Below are 26,304 nucleotides of genomic sequence, written 5' to 3' on the forward strand. Positions count from 1 at the left end.
ATCTGGTTCACTAATGTCCTTTAGGGAAGGAAATCCGCCATCATTACCTGGTTTGGCCTACATGTGACTCCAGACCCACAGCAATGTTGTTGACTCAAATGTTCTCTGAAATGGCCTAGCAAGCCACTCAGTTGTATTCATCCGCTACGAAAACACAAAAAAGGAATGAAACCGGCGGATCACCTGGCATTGAACTCGAAACCGGAAATGACAAACGGCAAATCCAGACCTGCTGACCCTGCAAAATCCTCCTTACTAACATCTGGGGGCTTATGCAAATGTTGGAGCCCGACAGTCATACTCACAGAATCATACCTTACAGACAATGTCCCAGACACCACTATCAGCGTTCATGGATATGTCATGTTGCACTGGCAGGACAGACCCAGCAGAGGGTACCTGAAGATCGGAGGGTAACTCACGTCACTCCAATATTCAAAAAGGGAAGTAGAGAGAAAGCAGGGAATTATTAACCAGTAAGCCCAACATCGGTAGTGGGGAAAAAAATGCTTGAATCCATTACCAAGGACTTTATAGCGGAACATTTAGAAAGCAGCGGCAGGATCAGTCAGTATGGATTTATGAAGGAAAAACATGCTTGCCAAATCTGTTGGAATTCTTTGAAGATGTAACCAGTACAGTGGACAAGGGCGAGCCAGTCGATGTGGTATATTTGGACTTTCAGAAGGCATTTCACAAAGTCCCGCATAAGAGATTATTGTGCAAAATTAAAGGGCAGCACGGTAGCTAGCATAAATGCTTCACAGCTCCAGGGTCCCAGGTTCGATTCCCGGCTGGGTCACTGTCTGTGTGGAGTCTGCACGTCCTCCCCGTGTGTGCGTGGGTTTCCTCCAGGTGCTCCGGTTTCCTCCCACAGTCCAAAGATGCGCGGGTTAGGTGGATTGGCCATGCTAAATTGCCCGTAGTGTTCTAAAAAGTAAGGGGGGGGGGGGGGTTGTTGGGTTACAGGTATAGGATGAATACGTGGGTTTGAGTAGGGTGATCGTTGCTCGGCACAACATCGAGGGCCGAAGGGCCTGTTCTGTGCTGTACTGTTCTATCTATTCCAGGGGTGGGCAAACTACGGCCCGCCAAAGGTATTTCTGCGGCCCACCAAGTCATTAAAACAAAAAAATAAAAATAAATTATTATTTTTTTAAGGTTAATGGGGAGTGGGGGGGGGGGGGGGGGCTGTTGGGTATTTTTTTTTTTAAGGTTAATGGGGGGGGGGGGGGAGAAGAGGGGCTGTTGGGTTACTTACTGGTATAGGGTGGATACGTTGACTTGAGTAGGGTGATCATTGCTCGGCACAACGTCGAGGGCCGAAGGGCCTGTTCTGTGCTGTACTGTTCTATGTTAGGCGCCCAGAATCATAACCGGGTAAAGTAATTATTTTACTTAATATACTATGCGGCCCTTTGTGAATTGTGAATTTCTGAATGTGGCCCTTGCACGGAAAAGTTTGCCCACCCCTGATCTATTCTATCTAAAGCGCATGGGATTGGGGGAAATGTATTGAGGTGGACAGAAACTGGCTGGCAGAGAGGAAACAAAGAGTAGAGATTAATGGGTTCTTTTCAAATTGGCAGGCGTAACTAGGGGGTACCACAGGGATCAATGCTGGGACTCCAGCTATTTACAATATATATTAATGATTTGGACGAGGGAACAAAATGTAACCTCTCAAAGTTTGCAGATGATACCAAGTTAGGTGGGAACATGAATTGTGACGAGGAAGCAGGGATCCCACAGCATGATCTGGACAGGTTGGGCAAGTGGGAAAATCCATGGCAGAAGCAGTGTAATTTGGATAAGTATGAGGTTACTCACTTCAGAAGCAAAAACAGGAAGGCATATTACTACCTGAATGGTTGTTAATTGGGAGAGGGGAGTGTGCAGCGGGACCTGGGTGCTCTTGTGCAAAAGTCGTTGAAGGTAAGCATGCAGGTGCAGCAGGTGTTAAAGAAGGCTAATGGTATGTTGGCATTTATTTCGAGAGGTTTTGAGTATGGAAGCAGGGATGTGTTGCTGCAATTATACATGGCCTTGGTGAGGCCAAACCTAGAGTATGGTGTGCAGTTTTGGTCTTCTTCTCTGAGGAAGGATGTTCTTGCTCTAGAGGAGTGCAGCGAAGGTTTACCAGACTGATGACAATCCTGCCATCCCTGGAATATGAGGAGAGATTGACTAGGTTGGGATTGTTCTCGCTGGAGTTCAAAAGAATGAAGGGGGATCTCATAGAGACTTATAAAAGTCTAACAGGGTATATGCAGGGAAGATGTTGCCGATGATGGGTGTGTCCAGAACCAGCAGTCACAGTCTGAGGATTCAGGGTAAACCATTTCGGACAGAGATAAGGAGACATTTCTTCACCCAAAGAGTAGTGAGCCTGTGGAATTCATTACCACCGGAAGTAGTTGATGCTAAAACATTGAATATATTCAAGAGGCGGCTGGATGTACCACTTGGGGAGAATGGGATCAAAGACTATGGGGAGAAAGCAGGATTAGGCTAATTGAGTTGGATGATCAGCCATGAGCGCGATGAATTGTGGAGCAGGCTCGAAAGGCCTCCTTCTGTTCCTAACCTCTATGTATCTATGGAGGTGGCGGCACAATACTATACAGTCAGGAGAGAGTTGCCCTGGGAGTCCTCAACATCGACTCTGGACCCCATCATGGCTTTAGGTTAAACATGGACGAGGAAACATCCTGCTAATTACCCCGTATGGCCACCAGCAGTTGATGAATCAGCACTGAGTAGCAGCAAGGGTGCAGATTATGCTCCGTGTAGGGAACTTCCATCACCAAGAGTGGCTCAGTAGTACCACCACAGGCCGAGTTGGCTGGGTCCTAAAGGGCAGAACTGCTGGACTGGGACTACAGCAAGTGGTGAGGGAGCCAAGGGGGAAAAACATACTTGACCTCATCCTCATCAAACGGCCTGCTGCAGATGCATCTGTCTATGACAGTATCAATAGAAGTGACCACCGGACAGTCCTTGTGGAGACAGTCTTCTCATTGAGGATACCCTCCATCGTGTTGTGTGGCAATGGGATAGACTTCAAACAGATAAAGCAACTTAAGGCTGGGCATCCATGGGGTGCTGTGGGCCATCATCAGGAGCAGAATTGTATTCAACCACAATCTGTAACCTCATGGCCCGGCATATCCCAAACTCCACCAAGCCAAGTCTTCAACCCTGGTTCAATGAAGAGTTCAGGAGAGCATGCCAGGTGCAACATTAGGCATACCGAAAAATGGAGGCGTTGACCTGGTGAAGCTACAACACAGGATTACTTGTCCACCAAATAGCAAGTAATGGATAGCAAGTAAAGCAATTTTCCTTTTATTAATTTACAGGATGTGGGCATCACTGGTTAGGCCAGCATTTATTTCTCATCCCTAGTTGCCCTTCAGAAGGTGGTGGTGAGTTGCCTTCTTGAATCGTTGCTGTCCTTGAGGTGTAGGTACACCCACTGTGCCGTTAGGGAGGGAGTGCCAGGATGTTGCCTCAGCGACAGTGAAGGAACGGCAATTTATTTCCAAGTCAGGGTGGTTACTTGGAGGGGAACCTCCAGATGGTGGGGTTCCCAAGATATCTGCTGTTCTTTCCCTTCTTAGGTGGCAGTGGTCGTGGGTTTAGAAGGTTTTATCTAAGGAACCTTGGTGAGTCACTGCAGTGCATCTTGTAGGTACTAAAGATGGCTGCCACGTTCGCTGGCAGAGGAGGGTTTGAATGTTTGTGGAAGAGGGGAGTAATCAAGCGGGATTTGTCCTGTATGGTGTTGAACTTAAGTGTTGTTGGAGCTACACTCACCCAGGCAAGTGGACAGCATTCATTCAAGGGCAGTCACTCTCACCTCGCCTCTGGCAATCGGCTCTTTTGTCCAAGGCTGTAATGAGGTCAGGAGCTGAGTCACCCTGGCGGAACCCAAACCGAGTGTCCGTGAGCAGGTTATTGCTGAGTAAGTGCCGCTCGATAGTACTGTTGATGACTCCTTCCCATCACTGCTGATGATGGAGTAGACCAACGGGCGGTACTTCGCTGGGTAGGATTTGTCCTGTTTCTTGTGTACAGGAAACACCCAAGCTGGGTAGATGCCAGTATTGTAGCTGTATTGAAACAACTTGACTAGGGGTGCGGCAAGTTCTGGGGCACAAGTCTTCAATACTGTTGCTGGGGGACAGCACGGTGGCACAGTGGATAGCATTGCTGCCTGCGGCGCCGAGGACCCAGGTTCGAATCCCGGCCCTGGGTCACTGTCCATGTGGAGTTTGCATGTTCACCCCATGTCTGCGTGGGTGGCACCCCCCCCACAACCTAAAGGTGTGCAGGTAGGTGGATTGGCCATGCTAAATTGCCTCTTAATTGAAAATAGTGGTTAGCACTGTTGCTCCTTTAGTGCCAGGGTCCCAGATTCAATTCTCAGTTTGGGCCACTTTCTGTGCAGAATCTGCACGTTCTCCCAATGTCTGTGTGGGTTTCCTCCGGGTGCTCCGGTCTCTTCCCACAAGTTCTGAAAGATGTGCTTGTTAGGTGAATTGGGCATTCTGAATTTTCTCTCAAGTGTACCCAAACAGGCACTGGAGTGTGGCGACTAGGGAATTTACACAGTAACTTCATTGCAGTGTTAACGCAAGCCTACTTGCGACAATAATAAAAATTATTATTAATATCCAGTGCCATCAGCCATTTCTTGATATCGCGTTGAGTGAATCGTATTGGCTGAAGATGGACACCTGCTATGCTGGGGACCTTCGGAGGAGACCGAGATGGATCATCCACTCGGTACTTCTGACTGAAGATTGTTGCAAATGCCTTAGCCTCGTCTTTTGTACTATGTGTTGGGCTCCTCCATTATTGAGGATGGGGATATTTATGGTCTCCTCCTCCAGTGAGTTGTTCACGACTGGATGTGGCCGGACTGCAGAGCTTCGATCCTAGGCGTTTGTTGTGGAATTGCTTATCTATTTGTTACAGTAAAGGGCAGGAGGGGACAAACTGGATACTTTAGGCAGCAAAATTAATGTTTAAATAAAAACAAACGACAAAATTGGGGAAAATAAAATGGATTTGACCTAGATCTTTCAACAGAGATACTTATACATGCAACTTTGACTGTTGGAAGGCATCAGCAATGTCTGGATGTGCTAGCTCTATTTTCCTGTTCTCAAATGCCTAGTAATAGTTCTGGATCACTACTAGAATCTCTTATAAATTTGTTGTTGCGGCCCTTTGCATTGGAGCACCAGAACACACTTAAAAGGCAGTTAACAGGATTTTAGTAACTGCTTCCAATTTAGGAATAGACATTTTGATTAGATTGGGGGATGGTGCTTTCACTTCCAACATTTTCTTCTTCTCTGCCATTTTCCACAGAGACAATGTCCACAATTTTATTGTATGCTCTAAACCTAGTTTCATGGAACTAGAAACACTTGTTTGGACTTTGCTCTAACATCTAAGAGGAGTCCAAGGACTAGGGTGGTGCCTCACACGATAGACGGTGGTTGGGGGGGAAACAGTGTTTCCACCTGACCTGACAGGCAGTACACCAATATACAGCTCAATTTCCACAAGTGTATGAGACAGTTTTTATGCGATGCAATAAACAGTAGAAAATAAAATAAGAAATTTGTTCCTGATTGCCGTCCATTGGGAGAAACACTTTCCTCAACTGGAAACTGGATTTCCTCCAACAGCATTAAGCACATTGACACCTAGTTCGAAAAGTAGTCAGTTTGCGATTGCAAGGTGCACCAATTCAACACAGATGTACAAGTATATGATCAGGCTTAGCGGTGATAGAACCTGCACAGATCACGAAAAAAAGCCACTTGGAGAAATATTGCAAAGTTACCCAATGATTCCCAAGGTGAGCTAGTGCATTCATATGGGAAATCAATAAGTTAGAGGTTATGAAATTACGGGTAGATACAACCACAGATGACCATAGGATACCTGATCACTAATCCTCAAAGCACATCACACTTGCCCACGTTAAATTGCACAGCCATCCACCCACAGACCTTTAAGATTTTATACACTCCTCCAGCAAAGCACAACCACACAAGTGTTAAAATTAGAAAATTGATTTACTGTATGGACATAAATTACACTACTTTTGCAAGTGTCAGCACTAAATTATTCCAGGATCGCGTGTGTATTAATGCAAAGACTGGCTTCTTCTGCCCTAGAATAAATAACATCAAGTATATCTTATTACATTTAACTGCCAATCAGAAATCACATTTAGTTGTTTGATTTCTGGATCATTTTTAACGCCCTGGCGGTTTTCATTTACATCTAGATTCAGACCAAGCAACAGGGCTTCACTTAAGACCCTAACAGGTTAATGCTTAAGCCATAAAAGTTTTCATGGACTTTTGGCTTGTTAACATGGTGATGTATTGTGAACCGTTGACCTTCATTTCCACCCTAAAATATCATACTCCCCTTTCACCCCAACCCACAATATTCTACTCTCTTTCGTCCCTTTGCTTCAGTGATGAGCCAATGCTAATTCTCAATTATTTTATTTTTCATCTCAACTCATCTTGCCCTCTGATTTCACAGCCCCATCTTCCACTTCTCAAATAATGTCTTACACCCATATTCACTGCCATCCATTTGACCAAGGGATTTCACTTAAACTACCAGCATGGCTGGTATTACTGAAAAGGCCACTTGCCACTTCCCATTATCCTCATTACCAACATGTCCCCTCCCCTCTTCCTTCTGCACCCATCCATCACTGATTACATACAGTTGTGTCTTTGGCACCACATTTATCATTGGCAGGTACAAAAATAAAAACACAATATGCTTAACCATTCCAATGTTTTCAACCTATAGTACAGACAATAATATGTTCTGTATCTCATTTTCTAGGGTTTCCCATTGTATGGTCACCATCTTCACTCTTCAGGTCCCAGGCATGCTGGCAGTGTATCTGGTGAACAACTTTTAACAAAGCTTGCATATCTATAACATATTTCACCTCTTCATTATGTACTAGAGTGCTTTACAGTCAGTCAATGATGTTGAGCTACTGTTGTAGGAGGAGACAACACCCATTTACAGATACCAAGGTCCCACAACAGAATGCTGTAGAGATGCATTTTAGGGATGGTGGCTGAAGGATAAATAGCCAGGACAACCATTCCCTTTTCCAAAATAGTGTCATGGGATCTTTACACAACCCCAAGACTGCATATGGGGTTGCACAACAAAAAAATTGGATACTCCCAAAGTGAGGTTTTAACCATTCCTCACTAGATCTGCATCAACCTCCATTCTAAAATCAATATCCTTTATATTTAACCCACTGCTCTTTATAGCCATTCTCCCATCTGAATCCAAGCTCATGATTGTCAGACATTGCACGGCATAGTGGCTAGCACAGTTGCTTCACAGCTCCAGGGTCCCAGGTTAGATTCCTGGCTTGGGTCACTGTCTGTGCGGAGTCTGCACGTTCTCCTGTGTCTACGTGGGTTTCCTCCGGGTGCTCTGGTTTCCTCCCACAGTCCAAAGATGTGCAGGCTAGGTGAATTGGCCATGCTAAATTGCCTTAAGTGTCCAAAAAGGTTGGGTAGGGTTACTGGGTTACCAGGATAGGTTGGAAGTGTGGCCTTAAGTAGGGTGCTCTTTCCAAGGGCCGGTGCAGACCCGATGGGTCCAATGGCCTCCTCGTACACTAAATTCTTTGAAATTAGTTCCCTTGACCATTCTCAAACTGCAGTCTAACCATCATTCCCCTGTTCAGAAAAATAGTCAGCTTAGCCACTCTTTCTGCAAGCTACTGCTCTTCTACCCAACCCCCATTTCTTCTTCAAAGTTCTAAAATCAGTGCCACTTTCCCTGCAGAATTACAGCACAAACAGGAGGCCATTTGGCCTGATGTGACTATGCTAGCTCTCTGAAGGAGCAATTAATCTGGTACCACTCTCCCCATAGCCCTGCACATTATTCCTTTTGAAATAATCCAATTCCTTCTCGAATACTTCGACTGAACGGCCTCCAAACTCAGGCATTGCACTGCTCCCAACCGCCCTGAAAAAGATTTTCCTCATGTCACCGTCGCTTCCAGGGCAGCACGGCGGCACAGTGGTTAGCACTGCTGCCTATGGCACTGAGGACCCGGGTTCCCGGCCCTAGATCACTGTTCGTGTGGAGTTTGTACATTCTCGGTGTCTGCGTGGGTTTCACCCCCACAACCCAAAGATGTGCAGGTTAGGTGAATTGGCCACACTGAATTGCCCCTTAATTGGAAAAAAAATAATGGAGTACTCTAAATTTATTTTTAAAAAGTCACCATTGCTTCCTTTGGCAAGTTAACTTATTCGGCACTCTCTTGTTCTTAATCTCCCAGCAATGGGAACGGCTTTTACCCATCTACCCTTGTGCTGCTCTCCCGCGATTTTGAATACCTATATCAAATCGCCCATCAACTTTCTCTGCTTCAAGAGAAACAGTCTCAACTTCATCTATCTACATAACTGCAAGTTCCTCACCCCTAGAACCAGTGAATTTTTTCTCATGCCTGCGCGTCTTTGCTCCCAGAACTGGATGCAATACTACAGCTGAGGGCGAACCAGTATTCTATACAGGTTACTTCCTTGCTTTTGTGCTCTATGCCCCTATTAATGAAGTCCAGGATCTGAACACATTACCAATTGCACTCAAACTCAGGCACCAATTTACACACATTAACTCAGGTCCCTCTGCTCCTACACCCCTTTAGAATTGTACTCTATTTTATACTGTCTCCCCACATTCTTCCTACCAAAATGAATCATTTCACACACTCTGCACTTGTATGTCCAAATTTTGCCATTGTTCCCTGACCATCATGGTCTGGATTATTAATATACATTGGGAAGAGTTGATAATACGTTAAATGATACATTCGGGGAGGCAGTGGCATTGGATGATGTAATCCAGAATAATGCTCTGGGGGCCCAGGTTCGAATCCCACTACTGTAGACGGTGAAACCGGAATTCAATAAAAATCTGGAATTAAAAGTCTAATGATGACCTCCAGATGATTGTTGTAAAAACATTTGAATGAGCTTTAACTTTGCTAACAAGCATGTTATGCGGCACTTTATCAAATGCTGTCCATCATATTCCATATTTGTCCAAATAAGTTACATTTTGTCTCAAATCATTATTTCTAAAACCTTTCCCACCAAAGGTTAAACTGACTGTCATAATTGGCTTTTACTTGGGTAAACATAGAAAAAGTACCTCTTGTCAATTCCTTCTCTTTCCACCAATTACCCAAGATCATCAAAAATCTATCCTTCCAAAATGCTTTTCACCATCTTTGTGAAAACATGGGGTCGTGTTTCCATGTGTACGTGACAACATTCAGGTCTACCTCGCCACCACTTTTTTTCCCCACTCTGCTGCATCTATTGCCAAACGGGTGCCTAATATCCAGTTTTGGATGAGCCACTATTTGTGTCAGTTCAAACATTCGGCAAACCAAGTAACTGTCTTCAGGCTCCATCAAACTATGATCTTGCCATCTATTCCATTCTTTTCCTGGGTTGAATCAAGCTGTTTGCAACCCCAGCCAACCAAGCTGAAGTTTTGATGCCACATGCTGTCACAAAGGTCATCGTTCTGCCCCATAAAATTGCCTTCCCTTCCTCTACCCCTGCCAAAGTTCCTCCGCTGCCTGTATCCAGGAGCCTTTGTCTCCTTCATTTTAACACTTCTCTGGAAAGTTTTGTTCTCCATAAACCTTTGATAGCCATGCCTACAGCCATCTGGGCTCCCAAGCTCTGGAAGTCCATGTCCAAATCTCCCTGTGCTCATCAAGACTTTCCTGAGTGCCAACTCTAACCAGGTTTTTGCCTCCCCATCTAACATGCTTATTTTTGACAAGTGTTCATATCATGAGAATACACCATTATAAAGCACTTTCTGCGTGGGTTTCGCTCCCACAACCCAAAGATGTGCAGGTTAGGTGGATTGTCCATGCTAAATTGCCCCCTAATTGGGGAAAAAAATAAATAATTGGGTACTCTTAAATTTAAAAAAAAAAGATTGTGTTCATCTAATAATTCCATCCATTGTTATACGCAGAGAATCACCTGCAGTCACCTTCTCTGCAGCAGCCACATATTTCCTCCCGCCCAGATTTATACATGACCCAACATGCTTCCCCTCACGAATTTTCGTCAGCTGCCATGGGTATGCCACTGACACCTAGTTCTACCTCATTAATTTACGACCTATCGCTTGCCTCAATTTGGCATGCTTCAACAATCAGCAATGGATAGCGAAATTTTCTAGTGAACCACTAAAAAGAACAAAGCTATCGTTTAGGCATCTCACCAAACCTCATTCCGTAACCACAAGAATTATCCTATTTCCCTAGCCACTGGCTAAGTCACACCCCTCAACCATGGCATCCTACTTGACAGAGATGAACTTTGGACTCGATCATCTCCCCCAAGATACCATCATCTACTCCTACCTCCAACTTCATCCACCACCAACCATGCACGAGCTCATCGGCTGTTGAAACCTCATTTTAAAAAAGAATATTAAGGGACAGTTTAGTGTGGTCAATTCATTACCCTGCACCTCTTTGGGTTGTGGGGGAAGAGACCCACACTGACAGAAATCCTCATCCCCTTTGACACCTCGATTCAAATATTCAAGACTTGTGCATCCCGAATTCACCAAAGACTTGTTAGTATGGGTTTCATGGCAGCACAGTGGTGAACACAGTTGCATGACAACAAAGGGGCCAGGTGACAGTGGACATTGCACATTTCCCCAGTGTTTGCATGAGTTTCCTACCACAGTCCAAAGATGTGCAGGACTTGCCCCTTAGTTGTCTAAAGGTTAGGTGGGGTTTTGGGGATAGGGTGGGGGAAGTGTGCCTAGGTTGGGTGCTCTTTCAGAGGGTCAGTGGTGACCTGATGGACCAAATGGTCTTTTTCTGCACTGTAGGGATTCTATGCATCCCAACTTGCACCAGGTACCATTCACCCATTATCTACACTGTCTTCCAGGTCATCTGGCCTTTATTTTAAACTGCTCATCCCGGTTTTCAAATCCTGCCATGGCCTGGCCTTTCCTCATCTCAAGTTCCCTTCAGTCCTACAACCTTTCAAGATCTGTGCTTCAGCTCTCACCTTGATCAACCAGATTTACTTCCTTCCATTGCTGGAAGCCGTGTTTAATGGCCCAACCTCTGGCATTCCTTCCCTAAACCCCTCACTTCTCATCCAACTCTGACCCTCTCTCTTCTCGTCTATCTTTGACCAAGCTATTTCTCATTTACCCAACTTGTTTGACAATGGTGCTGTGAAGCTCTGGGGAATATTTTGCCACATTAAAAGCTTTGTATAAATGCACTCTGAGGCGGCCAATTTTACAACTTCAGGGCTTGTGCAGCAAGGTGGATAGATCATAAAAGGGGAGTGAGTTGGTTCTGTCAGTTTATCAAATTAAATTGGCGTTTCAGAACAAGAGTTACCATACTACAGGCACAAAAATATCCAAAACTGGTCTTACAATTTGATTTGCCCATCAGTCTGGCTTGTTTTAATGGACCTGGGCAGGCAGGGTTGGTAAAAGCTGCCGAGTCTTTATGCAAAGTCATGGTTGAAAACGTTAAATACTGTATAAGTGGAATTTTGTTTATACAAACTATTCACTCGACGAGGAGCCTTGGCCGTGTCTCATTAAGAGATGGTCCAGGGTAAAAGCACCGCCGATGTGATAGAGAAGCTGTGCCCATGCTTCAGTATTACTAACGGTCAACAATTAGGACTTGATACTCAGTTTCTGGGGAAAGGTAAAATGCTGAAAGAGAAATTAGAAGTGGGAAGTGGGGCAGGGGAGAAATCAATGCAGCTCAGCTCATGTACAACGCAAGGCTCAAGGAACTCAGCATACATAATTGAAACAGTAAAATTATCTCAATAATACAAATCCCAATTACTATCGTGTTAAGTGAACTGGAAAATGTCACCTTTTTACAAAAGGTAATGGAAACTGAAAACTTTGCTGCCAACAGGTTATGAAGTTGAGTCAATTGAAATTTCAGACTAAAAAAATAGATTTTTGTTAGGTAAGGCTATTAGGGAATTATGGAACACGGCCAAGTAGAATGAGAAATCTACAGAAATAGGAGGAAGCCCAAAACCTATACGTAAATAGTTCTGAAATAAATTATACAAAGAAGCACTAACTACCTAACGGAAATTTTTAAAAAAGGGTACCGAATACTTTCCCCAGAAGCGGAGTTAAATTAATTATATAGAACTCTAAATGCTGGCATCTAGTGATACAGCACAATACATTTCAGTAAACAATTTAAAAAAGCACCAAGTGACTCCAGCATGCAGGAAAACACAAAACAAAATTAAATTACAACTTCACCAATATGAAGGTTGAAACACTGAATTCTCAGCTTGTAGCTAGGGATCAAAATTAGAATTAAGCAAAGTCGCTTGGTTACTACAACAAACAACTTTGTTTTTTGTTAGACTATTTAGTTAATAAAACCTCCAATAAATACAATTGTGACAACTAAATGTGAAACCTTATCTGCCCAATGTTGCTTAATGTGAACCAGTGTTTTCCTGGGTACTACTGCCAGAATCATACAGGAATTTTATTTTAGTATACTGTTAACTAGAAGTCCAGCTAAATTAAAGCCTGACAAAGTTCCACAAAATCTTCCCTCCCCATTCAAGTGCTAAATCCTAAATTGATGTTTTCTAAAAACATATAGAATATCAACCTTGATTATTCCAGCTAACACTTAGTTTTGATCCAAAAATATTTTTTAAAAGTACAATGCTGAATATACAACATATAATTTTATTTTTGAAAGTACAGCATGACCCTGTGCAGAGACCAATGAGCCATAAGTCTAGTGACATCAAACAAATCTAAAGGCCCATTCGAATGGCATGGGTTTCCTCCCACAGTCCAAAGACGTGCAGGTTAGGCGGATTGGCCGTGCTAAATTGCCCTTAATGTCCAAAAAGGTTAGGAGGGGTTATTGGGTTAGCGTTGAAGTGAGGGCTTAAGTGAGTCGGTGCAGTTTCGAATGGCTGAGACCAATGAGCCATAAGTCTAGTGACCTCAAACAAATCTAAAGAAAGCCCATTCGAATGGAGTGAGTTTCCTCCGGGTGCTCCGGTTTCCTCCCAGTCCAAAGACGTGGGTTAGGTGGACTGGCCATGCTAAATTGTCCTTAGTGTACAAAAAGGTGCAGAGGGGTTATTGGGTTAAGCGTTGAAGTGAGGGCTTAAGTGAGTCGATGCAGACTCGATGGGCTGAATGGCCTCCTTCTGCACTGTATGTTCCATGTACTGTTGGACCCTTCCATGCAGATTCAGGTTTAGGTCTGATGTGGTATCACCAGTAATCGCTTGAAATTGGAGGTGCAAGAAATTAAAAGCTAGAAACTCTTAGCAGAGAAGTGCACTGGCATTGGCCTCAAACATCTTTCGAAAAAATGCAAAACACGTTTAATTAACCTGCATTGACAGCTCTGGACAGACCAAATCAATCTCTGGTACATTATGCATATTCCATGTGGGAGATGGAATTGTTCTGGTATGTGGTCGGGTGAGGGGAGAGAAAGAGATAGACAACGTGTTGGTTAGATCTTCAAGTATCTCTCACTTTCCAAATGCTGCAGTTGCAGCTACTTGGAAATGGACCCAAGTACTAACCGATGCACTTTACAATGAAAGCAGGGGTAGTGCAGGGGAAGCAGCAGGAAATGACCTAATGATGCAAGAATTCCTTTCCACTCTTCTCCACTGCAACAACAACCCTGCAAGGAAAAGTTCACCTGAATTCGAAGATAAAGAAACAGGGTGGTTGCAAAGTCACCTCTCCCTGCCCCACCCTTTACAAACCAGCCAGAGATTAAGCCAACTACTGATTTGTAATGATCCTTTAGCCGGAGTAGTCTATTATCTCTATATAGAGTCACCTAAAAGAAATCGTTATCAGCGGCCTTCAAAAGACACGCCCAAGGAAAGCCAAACCTAACACTGCCAATAAAGCAGTAAAATATATGAAAATTAAACACGGCCAAGATGCGAAGTTAAGCAGGGGAGCTAGATTTGCTGCTACACAAATCCAATCCGATTAAATAGGGAAAGTTTCAGCGTCATCAGTGGGCGAGGGAGGGGTTGTCGATTCGCCCCCCCTCTCCTTTAAAAAAGCATCTCTTTGTAAAACAGTTCATTGAATTGGGGAAACAAAGCATAAAATCGTGGCCCACAGGCGGTTTATTGCAAGGCCCAGGCCCACAGCAGCGACATTAATTGCCGGCAACGCCCAAAAGAGAAAAATCTGGCTGCGTTTCGTTCACCTAATACACAGCCTCCTCCGCCTCTCCTACTCCACCAAAAACCACCCACCCCCCCCCCCCCCCAAAAAAAAAAACCCCACCCCGGTCTGATTCAACTGATCCCAGTGGCGGATCCTCCAGAGGAAGCGTTAAATTATTAGATTGACAGGAACAAGGTCAAAGCGGAGACAAATAAATGGTGCGGTGGCTCGATAATCAGGATTGTAACATCTCGCTCCGCCCGCCCTCGGAGCTGGGAGACGAGGGATCTCACCCAGACCACCGCAGATTTCCTCCATTTAGAGAGAGAGGGAGGGGAGAGAGAGAGGGAGGGGAGAGAGGGAGGGGAAGAGAGACAAGAGACAAACGAGCATTTAAAACAACCGAGACTGCATCATTTCCAGTCCAGACCATGTATACGAAACAAGACAGACAGCCAACCCCCCTCCCTAATCCCAGCCACAAAATCTTCAAGCCTCCCCAGACATATGCAAGAAGACATGTATAAAGGGAGTGCAGGGTTGTAAATGGCGACATGTCCTGTGTCTTATATTTTAACAGGGTGAGAAATACAAATGAGCTAACTGGGTGAAAGGATTTAGTCTTCATACTGACACACCCCATCTCCATCATATTGGAGGAGATGTAATTAATATTTTTAAGATGAAGAAGCAGTTCTGCACCTTCCCTCCCCTCCCTCCTCACCAGCACATCGTTGCAGATGTCCCTCAGCTCGGTCTCGATCCTCTCCCGGTACTCCCGGGCCATCTGCTGCTTCTTCTCGTTGCTCTCGGTCTTCTGCTCGATGCTGGAGATGACCCGCCAGGAGGAGCGCCGGGCCCCCACCACGTTCTTGTAGGCGACCGACAGCAGGTTGCGCTCCTCGTTGGAGAGCTCCAGGCCCTGCTCGGTCACCGCTTTCATCGAGGCCGCCATGTCGTCGTAGCGCTCGGCCTGCTCGGCCAGCTTGGCTTTCTGCACCAGCTCGTTCTTGTCCATTGTCGGTGTGGCTGGGGAGGGAGGAGGAGGAGGAGGAGGGGGGGTGGGGGAAGAAAGAGTCGAGAGTGAGAGCCTGGGGTGTGTGTGTGTGTGTGTGAGACAGAGAGAGGGTGGGGAAGGGGGGGGTGAGACACGGCTGCTCTGCTCTGGGCGCTCGTCTGGCTCTCTGTCTGCAAAGAATAAAAAAGGGAGGAAAAAGAAAATGGAGGGAGAGACAGAGGAATAATTTGGTTAGAATTTTATTCAGCTGAAGTGAAAATAAAATGTCTCCCCCCAAACAAATGATCAGAGGGGAGATGGGGGGACGACGACTCGGTCCCTTCCCCAAAGGAGGGGTGGGGTGGGGGAGAAACTCGGTCCCTTCCCCGGGGGGGGGGGGGGGGGGGAAGAAGAGATAAATACCGCAAAGGATAGCAAGTGGGTCTCACTCTCTCTCCCCCCCCCCCCCTCCCCTCCCCTCCCGGAGCTCTTCCAGCGCGGGGCCTCCTGGCAGCCCACCCCACACCCACCAACCCCAGCCCCCCCCACACCCACCAACCCCAGCCCCCCCCACACCCACCAACCCCAGCCCCCCAGCGGCGGCTCCCCCTCCCCGAGGCCCACCGGCGGCTCCGTTCAGCCACACACACCCCCTCCCGGGCTCTTCCAGCGCGGGGCCTCCTGGCAGCCCACCCCCACCAACCCCCACCGGCTCCCCCTCCCCGAGGCCCACCCGCCGGCTCCGTTCAGCCACACACACACACACCCCCCAAATATGAATGGGACTCAAGCGCCGCTACCTTTATTAATCTCTTCTACCTTGGCGCGTCCGAGTTGAGCCTCTTGCACGGTGGCCTCTCTCTCGCCGCTCTAGTCAAGTGAGAGTGAGTGAGGAGGAGCCGCCGCGATTCGCCTCACTTGACGCCAGGGAGGGGGAGGGGGCGGGGGTGGGTGGAGCGGGGCGGGCGGGCGGATTTTGTTTTGCGTTGTGGTGGGTGGAGCGGGGCGGATTTTGTTTTGCGCTGCGGTGAGTCGGGCGGGCGGATTTTGTTTTGCGCTGCGGTGAGTCGGGCGGGCGGATTTTGTTTTGCGCTGTGGTGAGTCGGGCGGATTTTGTTTTGCGCTGGGGTGAGTCGGGCGGGCGGATTTTGTTTTGCGCTGTGGTGAGTCGGGCGGATTTTGCTTTGCGTTGTGGTGGGTCGGGCGGGCGGATTTTGTTTTGCGTTGCGGTGAGTCGGGCGGGCGGATTTTGTTTCCCTCCGTCCCTCACAGCTGATTCTTTGAGCGGCTTCTCCGGCGCGACGGGGTTTCCTCCAATGAGCTGCAGGGCAGCATGACGTCAAGCGCTGCCACGGCAACGGTGGCATGATTGACGTATTAAATGGATTATGTGTATTACAGGAAAGGAAAAGGCGCTCTTTCCCTCATCTCACTCCTCCTACACTACCCTCCTCCTCTTACACTACCCCACTTCTCCTCTACCCTCCTCATCCTCCACTACCTTCTTACTACACAGTCCCTCCTACACTACCCACCCCCTCCTCCACTACCCCTCTCCTACTCTACCCTCCTCACCCTCCTACCTTCCTACTACACAATCCCTCCTACACTACCCTCCCCCTCCTCCACTACCCCTCTCCTACTCTACCTTCCTCACCCTCCTACCTTCCTACTACACAATCCCTCCTACACTACCCTCCCCCTCCTACACTACCCTCCTCTATCCACTCCTCCTCTACCCCCTCCTACTCCTACACTACCCTCCTCGTCCTCTACCCTCCTCGTCCTCTACCCTCCCCGTCCTCCACTACCCTCCTCGTCCTCAACTACCCTCCTCATCCTCCACTACTCATCCTACACAATCCATCCTACACTACCCTCCTCTATCCACTCCTCCTCCTCCTCTACCCCCTCCTCCTTCTCTACCCCCTCCTCTTCCTCTGCCCCCTCATCCTCCTACACTACTCTCCTCCTCCTACACTGCTCTCCTCCTCCTACACTACCATCTCCCTCCTACACTACCGTCCTCCACCCCCTTCTCCTGTACCCCCTCCTCCACCTCTACCACCCCTCCTCCTCTACCCCCCTCCTCCTCCTCCTCTACCCCCTCCTCCACCTCTACCACCCCTCCTCCTCTACCCCCTCCTCCTCCTCCTCTACCCCCTCCTCCTCCTCCACCCCCCTCCTCCACCCCCCTCCTCCTCCTCTACCCCCCTCCTCCACCCCCACCCCCCTCCTCCACCTCTACCCCCTCCTCCTCCGCCCCCTCCTCTTCCTGCGCTACCCTAGTCCTCCACTTCCCTCCTCCCACGACAGCCCCTCCTCCCACACACACGTCAAGCCCCCCCCCCACCTGAACCACCCCGGGGCTGAGAGCGTTGCCAGGGATATTGCTGTTCTCTCCTCTCTCTCTCTCTCTCTCTGTCTTTTGCGCAATGCTACACGTGTGTACAGCAGGGGCAATGGGGGCACTTCAACACACCCAGCAGCAAGAGCGGCTGGGCTTCACAGCTAACCAATGCTAGATGATGGGAGGGGGGGGGGGGGGGCAGGTTGTTTAGGGCGACAATTGCCCCTCACCTCCCTCTCCCATGCATCCCGCCATCCACCTCTCCCGAGACCTTCATTCCTGTCTGGCACGCCACAGGGTCGTGCATAGTGGCGGCTATCCGGACTTCGTGTGAGGGCGCCGGCTGCCCCACATCCCTCCCTAATCCTCCCCCCTCCTCGGAAAGCCCCTGTGCCCACTCAACATTTGCCTCCAGGCGTTTATCCGACCACTTCCACCCCCCCCCCCCCCCTCTCCTCACCCGCCCCTTCAATGTCAGAACTGACTCAGCTCAAACAGCCACTAATGCATTCTGCACACTAATAAACCTTTGCATGATAAACATTTTTCAAGTTTCTGGTACTGATATGATTTTTTTTTTTGCGCGCCTTCTTATCGATTTGCTGACCCGCAGAAATGTTGATCCGCCATGATTTGTCCTTTGAACGATCTATTAGACTCTCCTTAACTTTCTCTCCTGCAGCAAAGGCAACCCTTGCTTTCTGTTTTCTTCCATGTCCTTTGTGTTAACTATAATCTCTCATCCCCTTATCCTAGTAAATTTACAACATGGTGTCTAAAACATCACACAGTATTCCCACTGTGATCCAGAGCTGAGTGCTGATAGAAAGTATCTCTATATAAAAGCCTGCGTGTCATTTGTATTTTTTCCAAATTGATTTTTCCATCTGCAATGCTGCTTTTAAAGAATTGTGTATCAGCATTTCTAGCTCACTCTCTGTTCTCTCCCCCCCCCCCCCCCCCTTCCAAGCCACTGAGGACTTTACTGTTTCAGTGTATATTTCCACTTTTGCTTGGTGTAACTTGCTCTCGATCAAAAAAAATGATGCAGTGCCTTTTGACTGTCACTTTTTTTTAAAAACAGGCTGGGAGCTAAAATTTGTAATTTGGGGAATGCTGGAGATAGTCAGCAGGTCAGAGAGCATTCGTGGAGAGAAAGCGAGTTAACATTTCAGGTCAAGGTGACCATTCAGCAGATTTTTTTTTTAACATGTCAGACACCTGAAGTTAAAACAGACGTTTCTCCACCACCTTCCACCATTTCTTTGAAGCATATTGATACCACACAGGGAGGAAATGACACCCGTGTATATAGTACCTTTCCTGTCCTTGCCATATCCCAAAGTGCTGCACAGCCAATCAAGCACTTTTGAAATGTAGCTACTGTTATAAGGTTGGCAAACCCAACGGCCAGATTTCGCAAATGGAATGAATTAAATGACCAACTTGTTTCAGCAGTGTGTTTCAGGGATAAATGTTGGCCACAAAGTCATTGGGCCCTTCCTGTTCTGGGTGGTGAAGGGGGGTACATTTACCTGCTGCTAATCTGACATTTGCCAGTTTTTCCACAGTAGGCCATCTCCAGCATTCTCGCTGAATTCTGCAACTGCAAAATAAAATGGTTCATGGCACTATTGGGTAGGACATGGGCACAAATTGCTGGTCTCCACAAATTGCCTTTGAGTTGTTGTCATTCACAAACTAAAATGAAGGCTGAGGACATTTATATTCCAAGGTTGCTTTATTTTGATCTATCGTGGTTCATCCTGTTGCTTTCCCCCAGTTTCATGATACTCTTGTTTAGCACCTCCTTCACCAACAGCCCTACCTCCCCCCCCCCCCCCCCCCCCCCACCCTCCCCCATTGTCATCCCAGACATTTCCTGTGGTGATATGCCTGTAAGCAATATTGTAAATAGCTGGTGGTGCGACCTCCAACCAGCAGGTGGCGTTACAGAGCCATCATGCGGTCTCGAGATAGTGGTCATGTGACAAGGCACTCAGATGTAAGTGCGGGCACATCCGGTGATCGGCAGATGGTTACAGGACATACCTGAGGACAGTCGTGCATAGGGGTAGTTCCAGGGGAGTATAAAGAAACTACATGATAACTTACTCTGAATCAGATCGTTATCTTACCACATGTGATTAAATAAAGTTCCTTTAGTTGGACAAGTCACAAGTCGTTCCTTGCTAAACATCGAACACCGTACACAACATGGTACTAGAGTGCTGAAGATTTGAAGATAAAGACGGCAGTGACAAATTTAAGAATTCGGCAGAAGGACTGACCTGGTGAACAGCGGCCTTTGGCGACTCAACGCAGTAAAAGACACTGAAGCCCGAGCTCGACGGACTGAAAGCCCCCACTAGCTTCAAGTATCCGGTAATGTAAACGAAAATGGCGACTCTTCAAACAGCCGTCCAAATTATATGTTTCAGTCCTAGGCCTGCAGACACAACCTGACGAAAGGTGAATAGCGTTGCTGCTAACAGTAGCAAACCCACACGCAATTGACACATATAATATTTTTGCTTTTGACAATGAGGAGGATAGCAAGAGATACAAGGAAGTCATTGGGCACTTTGATCAATATTGCTCCCCAAAAAGAATGAAACATTTGCGAGATACATATTCCGTACACGTACCCAAAAACCTGGAGAATCATTCAACAGTTTTGTCACTGACTTGAGGCTGAAGACCCAGTCATGCAACTTCATTAGCCTGAAACCTTCTCTGATCCGCAATCAAATTGTCTTTGGTGTATCAAATGGTGAGCTGCGTGAGAGGTTGCTGCGGGATGAAGATTTGGTATTGGAACAAGCAATAAAGATTTGCCAGGCGAGTGAGGTAGCTGCACAGCAAATCAGCACACTGCTCAGAATAGTTTGGTGCCAACTCGGAGGAAGACGCCAGCGCCATTAGTGCTGAGACGCACGTCATGAAGAAACGTGGTCTCAGTGTGGGCGGCCAGTTTAAGTTGCCGGCAGGAGCTGCCACCTTGTGCCAAAAGTGTGGCACTCGACATGGCCCTTGGCAATGTCCGGCCTTTGAAATAGTCTGTTCCAGGTGCGGCCGTATTGGGCATTTTGCGAAACAGTGTTTTGTGCATCCTACAATGGACCATATAAGTAAATATGGTTGATGTGATACATCCGGACGAACAGCTCTTCATCAATCTCATTGCAACGAAGAACCAGAAGAGTCCGAACAAAAAAGATGAAGACACAATTTCAAAAAAGAACAAAGCTAGTAAGAACTCGTCGGAAACCATCAAAACCAGATGGATATCGATGATGTTCCTAAATAACTCATCATTACAATGCGACTTTGACATTAGAGCGAGGGCCAACCTTCTTAGTGAGCCAGCTTTGCACAAGCTAAACGTGCAGCTGAAAGTTGCTGATCGCCCAGGACTGCCAGTGTACGGCGGACCAAAAAAGATGGAGACATTCGGTGACTGTGAACTTCAGCTCTCCATGGCGACAAGAGGTACATGTTACTGTTTTATATTGTAGACATGGACATTGAGTCCATCATAGGAGCGGATGCATGGGTGCCATGGTGGCGCAGTGGTTAGAACTGCTGCCTCCGAGAACTGAGGACCCAGGTTCGAATCCCGGCCCTGGTTCACTGTCTGTGTGGAGTTTGTACATTCTCCCAGTGTCTGTGAGGGTTTCACCCACAACCCAAAGATGTTAGGTGGATTGGCAACACTAAATTGCCCCTTAATTGGAAGAAAAAATAATTGGATACTCTAAATTTATTTTTAAAAAAGGAACGGGATGCATGTGAATCCCTGAAATTAATTGAGCGACTGTGTCTCCCAGAAGACTGGTGGCCAGCTGAAGACTTCAGATCCTCACAAGATATCAGAGTGTGCACATATGATGATTTAGAAGAGATCCAGGTGGAGGACGACAAATCAGACAAAGAGACGGAAGAGCCAGCGAGCATCCCGCAATTCTGGTTAACAGTCTTCAAGAACGTGCATGGACACTGTGGCATGATACAGGAGCATGGCGAGCCCATAGTACAGCATCTACACAATGTGAATGTTAAATGTTCAGAGCATGAGAAGCCGAGGAGCTTCACTCTGGAATTTAAGTTTGAGCCCAATGAGTATTTCACGAACGAGGTGATCACAAAAGTACATCAGATGGATTCGCGGCCGCTTGAATCATTCTTTGATGAACCAGAAATCATGGGGTGCACAGGCTGTAAGATCGACTGGGGAAGGGGGCAAATGTCAAGTTGAAAACAATTGAAACTAAACCGAAGCACAAAGGTTGAAGCACTTGCAGAACAGTTACAAAAACTGTACCAAATGAATCGTTCTTTAATTTCTTCAGTCCTCCTGAAGTTCCACAGCGTGGAATGTTAAGCAAACGTTCGGCAGCCAAACTCAGTGCTGAACTTGGCGACCTCCTGAGTGAACACATAATTCCGTGTGCAATGTTGTATTTTACAGGAGAAATCATTGCAGACTTTGGGGCAGCACAAGTGATTTGCACTGTGTCTTCACAGCGCCAGGGTCCCAGGTTCGATTCCCTGCTGGGTCACTGTCTGTGCGGCGTCTGCACGTTCTCCCCCGTGTCTGCGTGGGTTTCCTCCGGGTGCTCTGGTTTCCTCCCACAGTCCAAAGACGTGCAGGTTAGGTGGATTGGCCATGATAAATTGCCCTTAGTGACTAAAAAAGGTCAGGAGGGTTATTGGGTTAAGGGGATAGGGTGGAAGTGAGGGCTTAAGTGGGTCGGTGCAGACTCGATGGGCCGACTGCATGTTCTATGACTTCGAAGAGGATGATGAAAGCAATGGAGTGGAAGGTGAGACAGATGAAGACCAATTTGAACTGCTCGCTGATCTTTTTTGCAGGAGCTAAGACGAGCTTAATGAAAAGGCCTAATAAGCACTACTCCGGTAGTTTGGAAGGAATGACGAGGTAGTCAGGGGGGACGCTCAGACCGCGCTAGACACTGAGAAGGGCGGGAGCTCTGAGATGGCGCACTCCAAAATAAAAACTGAGATTGCAGTTGCGGATACCATGGAGGACCAGCCACTGAACAGGCGAGAAACAAACAACATCGTACCAATCTTAGAGAAGCTTGCTCCAGAGGTACTTGGTGAACCGTTTCAGGCTTTTGAAATCGTTCCAGTGGTCAACTCCCTGATCCTTGAGGATACTGAGGATGAGTGGGAATACGTTGATGATGAACACGATGATAGCAACTCTGATGTTCAAGAGTTTGATAACTCGAGAGTGCCACAGCAGAGGAACTGATGACAATCTCGCTCTGCAGCTCAACGGATCACTCATATATTCTCGAACAAGATCATGATGATCCAGTGCCTGGATTGTCACAACCAGAGAGTTGGCAGCATTGTTACTTCCTGTTATGAGGAGCCATTGAGTGATGCTCCAGCGAGCCAAGAAGGGGCAGCACATGTTGTCATTGATCGAACCTCCACCAGGTACCAGAAAGCGCGGCGCTCCAACATCCAGCTCAGGCCGCAGAAGTGGCCGTGGTCACACAGCCCGGTGATGATGCTTCGGCGCCTCAGGGTCCACCTGAGACCCGGCAGACCTCCGAGCCCAGGGCGCAGACCAGCACCAAACCAGAGGCTGCCACATAAACACAAAATAATTCCCCACCCAATTGTCAAAACAGGAAGGAGGAAGGGGAGAAGACTGGGAGAGCTAGCTCGTCCCACTGACAAAAGTAAAATAGAAGAAGGTGAGGTCATGACTGACAAACAAGAAACAAAAGAAACAGCAAACACACAGAGAAACAGGAAACAACATCGTGGCAAGAAGCGAAAAAGAAAGAAGCTGGTGATGCATGGGTGGCAACCATGGATGCATGCCTGCCAAAGGCACGGAGTGAAGAGGATACAAAGCAAGAGGCCAGCATGTAAACCAGTCTTTATAAAGGCTGGCAACAGCCCAAATGATCACAGGGTGATCCCATGAGGGAGGCACAATGACCTGTGCGAAAGGGATGGACACTGACCAGACATATCATGTTTATGGACACCCTAACCTTATTCACATTGTTTAAACATATCACAAATATATAAAGTTAAAATAGTAATAACGGTTGTAAACAAACATTAATGTTTTCTGAGGATGGGGGAATGTGGTGATAAGCCTGTAAGTGATAGTGTAGATAGCTGGTGGTGCGACCCCCAACCAGCAGGTGGCGTTACAGATCCACCATGCGGTCGTGAGACAATGGTCATGTGACAAGGCACTCAGATATAAGTTCGGGCACTTGCGGTGATCGGCAGATTGTTATATTTCGCACATGAGGACAGTTGTGCAGAGGGGTGGTTCCAGGGGAGTATAAAGAAGCTTCATGATAACTTGCTCTGTAGCAGATCGTTACTGTACCACATGTAAATGAATAAAGTTCCTGGTTTGGACAAGTCACAAGTCGTTCTGTGGATTCCTCGTTGGACACCGAACACCGAACACAACATTTCCCAGTCCTGCTTATTCTTCTGGGCTCCTCCAATTATTCTCTCAAACTCTTCAAAGGCATAACACCATTTTAAAATCAACCAGCAAACAATGATCTCAAAATGACAAATTCATATAATTACGCGCACATTCATTTTGTAAACACGCATTCACGGCAGGTTGCATGCTGTTGATTTTGGGTGTTATGAAGGAAATCATGTCAATTTTTGTTGGAAGATCCACCTTGATTTCCAGTGTGCCAGTTTCTCACTCTCTCAATTATAGCCAAGACCATAGTCGTCCTCAGTAATTATCTACACAATCAAAGAGCTTCTGGATAGCGATCCTCTTGGATGAATGTGGGATTTGCTTTACAACTTGTTTTATCTTCTTCGTGTGTTATGAACAATTGTGCAAAACACTTTAATTTGCTTTCCTGTTCTGTTTTTTTGATGGGACGTGGGCATCAACTGGGAAGGAAAGCATTTGTTGCCCATTCCTAATTGCCCCTGATAGGTTTACAAGGCCATATCAGAGGGCAGTTATTGCTGTGGCTCTGGACTGACAGATAGGTCAGACTAGAACAGCAGTAAACCAGATGGGTTTTAATGGCAATCAATGATAGTTTCAGGGCCTGAGATGGGCTTTCAATTTCACATTTATTTTATTATCTTAATTAAATTCCACCAGCTGCCAGGGTGGGATTTGAACTTGTGTCCCCAGAGCGTTAGCCTCAGCCCCTGGACTACTATTCCAGTGACGTTACAGTACTACCACCATATCCCCCTGTCCTAAAGGCAGTGCCATACCAAATTCTGATAGGCAGTGGTAACACTTAAGTGCCCATTCTTCATGTATTGGGGCAACACGGTAGCACAGTGGTTAGCACAGTTGCTTCACAGCTCCAGGGTCCCAGGTTCGATTCCTGGCTGGGTCGCTGTCTGGGCGGAGTCTGCACGTTCTCCCCGTGTCTGCGTGGGTTTCCTCCGGGTGCTCCGGTTTCCTCCCACAGTCCAAAGGTGTGCAGGTTAGGCGGATTGGCCATGCTAAATTTCCCCTTAGTGTCCAAAAGTTTAAGTGGGGGTTACTGGGTTACAGGGATAGGGTGGATATGTGGGCTTGAGTAGGGTGCGCTTTGTAAGGGCCGGTGCAGACTCGATGGGCCGAATGGCCTCCTTCTGCACTGTAAATGCTACGAATTCTAAGAATAGTATTGTGTTGGCAACAATTTTTAATATGGAGGCATCTTAGCTAAACCTAAACGATCCTGTTCTTGCCAAACATCAATAAATGTGTTTGTTGAGTAAGATTTAATGGATTGCAATCGCAGCAGGACCCCAAGTTGATTTTCTTCTTTCAGGAATGCTGAGACAAGTTACATTGAGCTGCTACTTTGGCTGAAATCGGCCAACTCATCATAGATTACAGACTGAATTTGGGCGACATCTGGTGTATAATTATAGATATACGGGTGATCATCGAATTCAAGAGTAGCAGGAAACACTCTCCACAAAAACAGAAATAAAATGTTTAACTGTCCTCTTCCATTACTTGGGACATAATATCATAAAAATGAGTAAAGTTGCCAATGCTGGGTCACTTGAAATGACCACAAATGAGACTGTTCAAATTTTGTTGGTTAAATATAACAAGCACACGGAGCAAAGATACATAAATGCAGTTGAGGTATAGATCAACCATGATCTAAATGAATGGTGGAATAGGTTTGAAGGGGTGAACAACCTTTTTCAGTTTCTAAATTCTTTTTCCTGTGCTTGTTTCAATTATATTCCCCATCTCACTTCAACAACGTGACTTCCAATGTAGCAGGCCCCCCCGCCCCCCCAAGTGCTTAAAAGAAGTGTAGAGAAAGGGGATGCCAAGACAAAGGAGAGGTAATAACCTCTGGATTACGGGAGCCACCATCTAATTGGCACAGGGTCAATAAGATTAAAGAGGTAAATGCGTGGCTCAAAGGTTGGTGTGGGAGAAATGGGTTTGAATTCATGGGACATTGGCACCAGTACTGGGGAAAGAGGGAGCTGTTCCGATGGGATGGTCTTCATCTGAATCAAGCTGGGACCCAGAGTCCTGACGAATCGCATAACTCGGACTGGAGATAGGGATTTTAACTAAATAGTTGGGGGGGGGGGGGGGGGGGGGGGGGGG

The 26,304-nt window shown here is 46.9% G+C and overlaps 1 protein-coding gene across 2 annotated transcripts in view; it reads right to left on the minus strand.

Annotated features, from left to right (window-relative positions):
* ywhaba (tyrosine 3-monooxygenase/tryptophan 5-monooxygenase activation protein, beta polypeptide a) overlaps positions 1 to 16,265 on the minus strand; it is a 30,648-nt gene extending 14,383 nt beyond the window's left edge. The window contains exons 1-2 of one of the 2 annotated variants that reach the window (XM_038810115.1): positions 16,145 to 16,265; positions 15,053 to 15,516 (exon numbers count right to left, since the gene is read on the minus strand). In XM_038810115.1, the coding sequence (XP_038666043.1) occupies positions 15,053 to 15,346 (294 nt within the window). In that variant the 5' untranslated portion in view covers positions 15,347 to 15,516; positions 16,145 to 16,265. Of the gene's footprint in view, positions 1 to 15,052; positions 15,517 to 16,125 lie in introns of both variants that reach the window. The other variant, XM_038810114.1, reaches the window with a different exon arrangement.
* Between the last annotated feature and the right edge of the window lie 10,039 nt (positions 16,266 to 26,304).

This window comes from Scyliorhinus canicula, chromosome 10, assembly GCF_902713615.1.
Source record: "Scyliorhinus canicula chromosome 10, sScyCan1.1, whole genome shotgun sequence".
Classification (NCBI taxonomy): domain Eukaryota; kingdom Metazoa; phylum Chordata; class Chondrichthyes; order Carcharhiniformes; family Scyliorhinidae; genus Scyliorhinus; species Scyliorhinus canicula.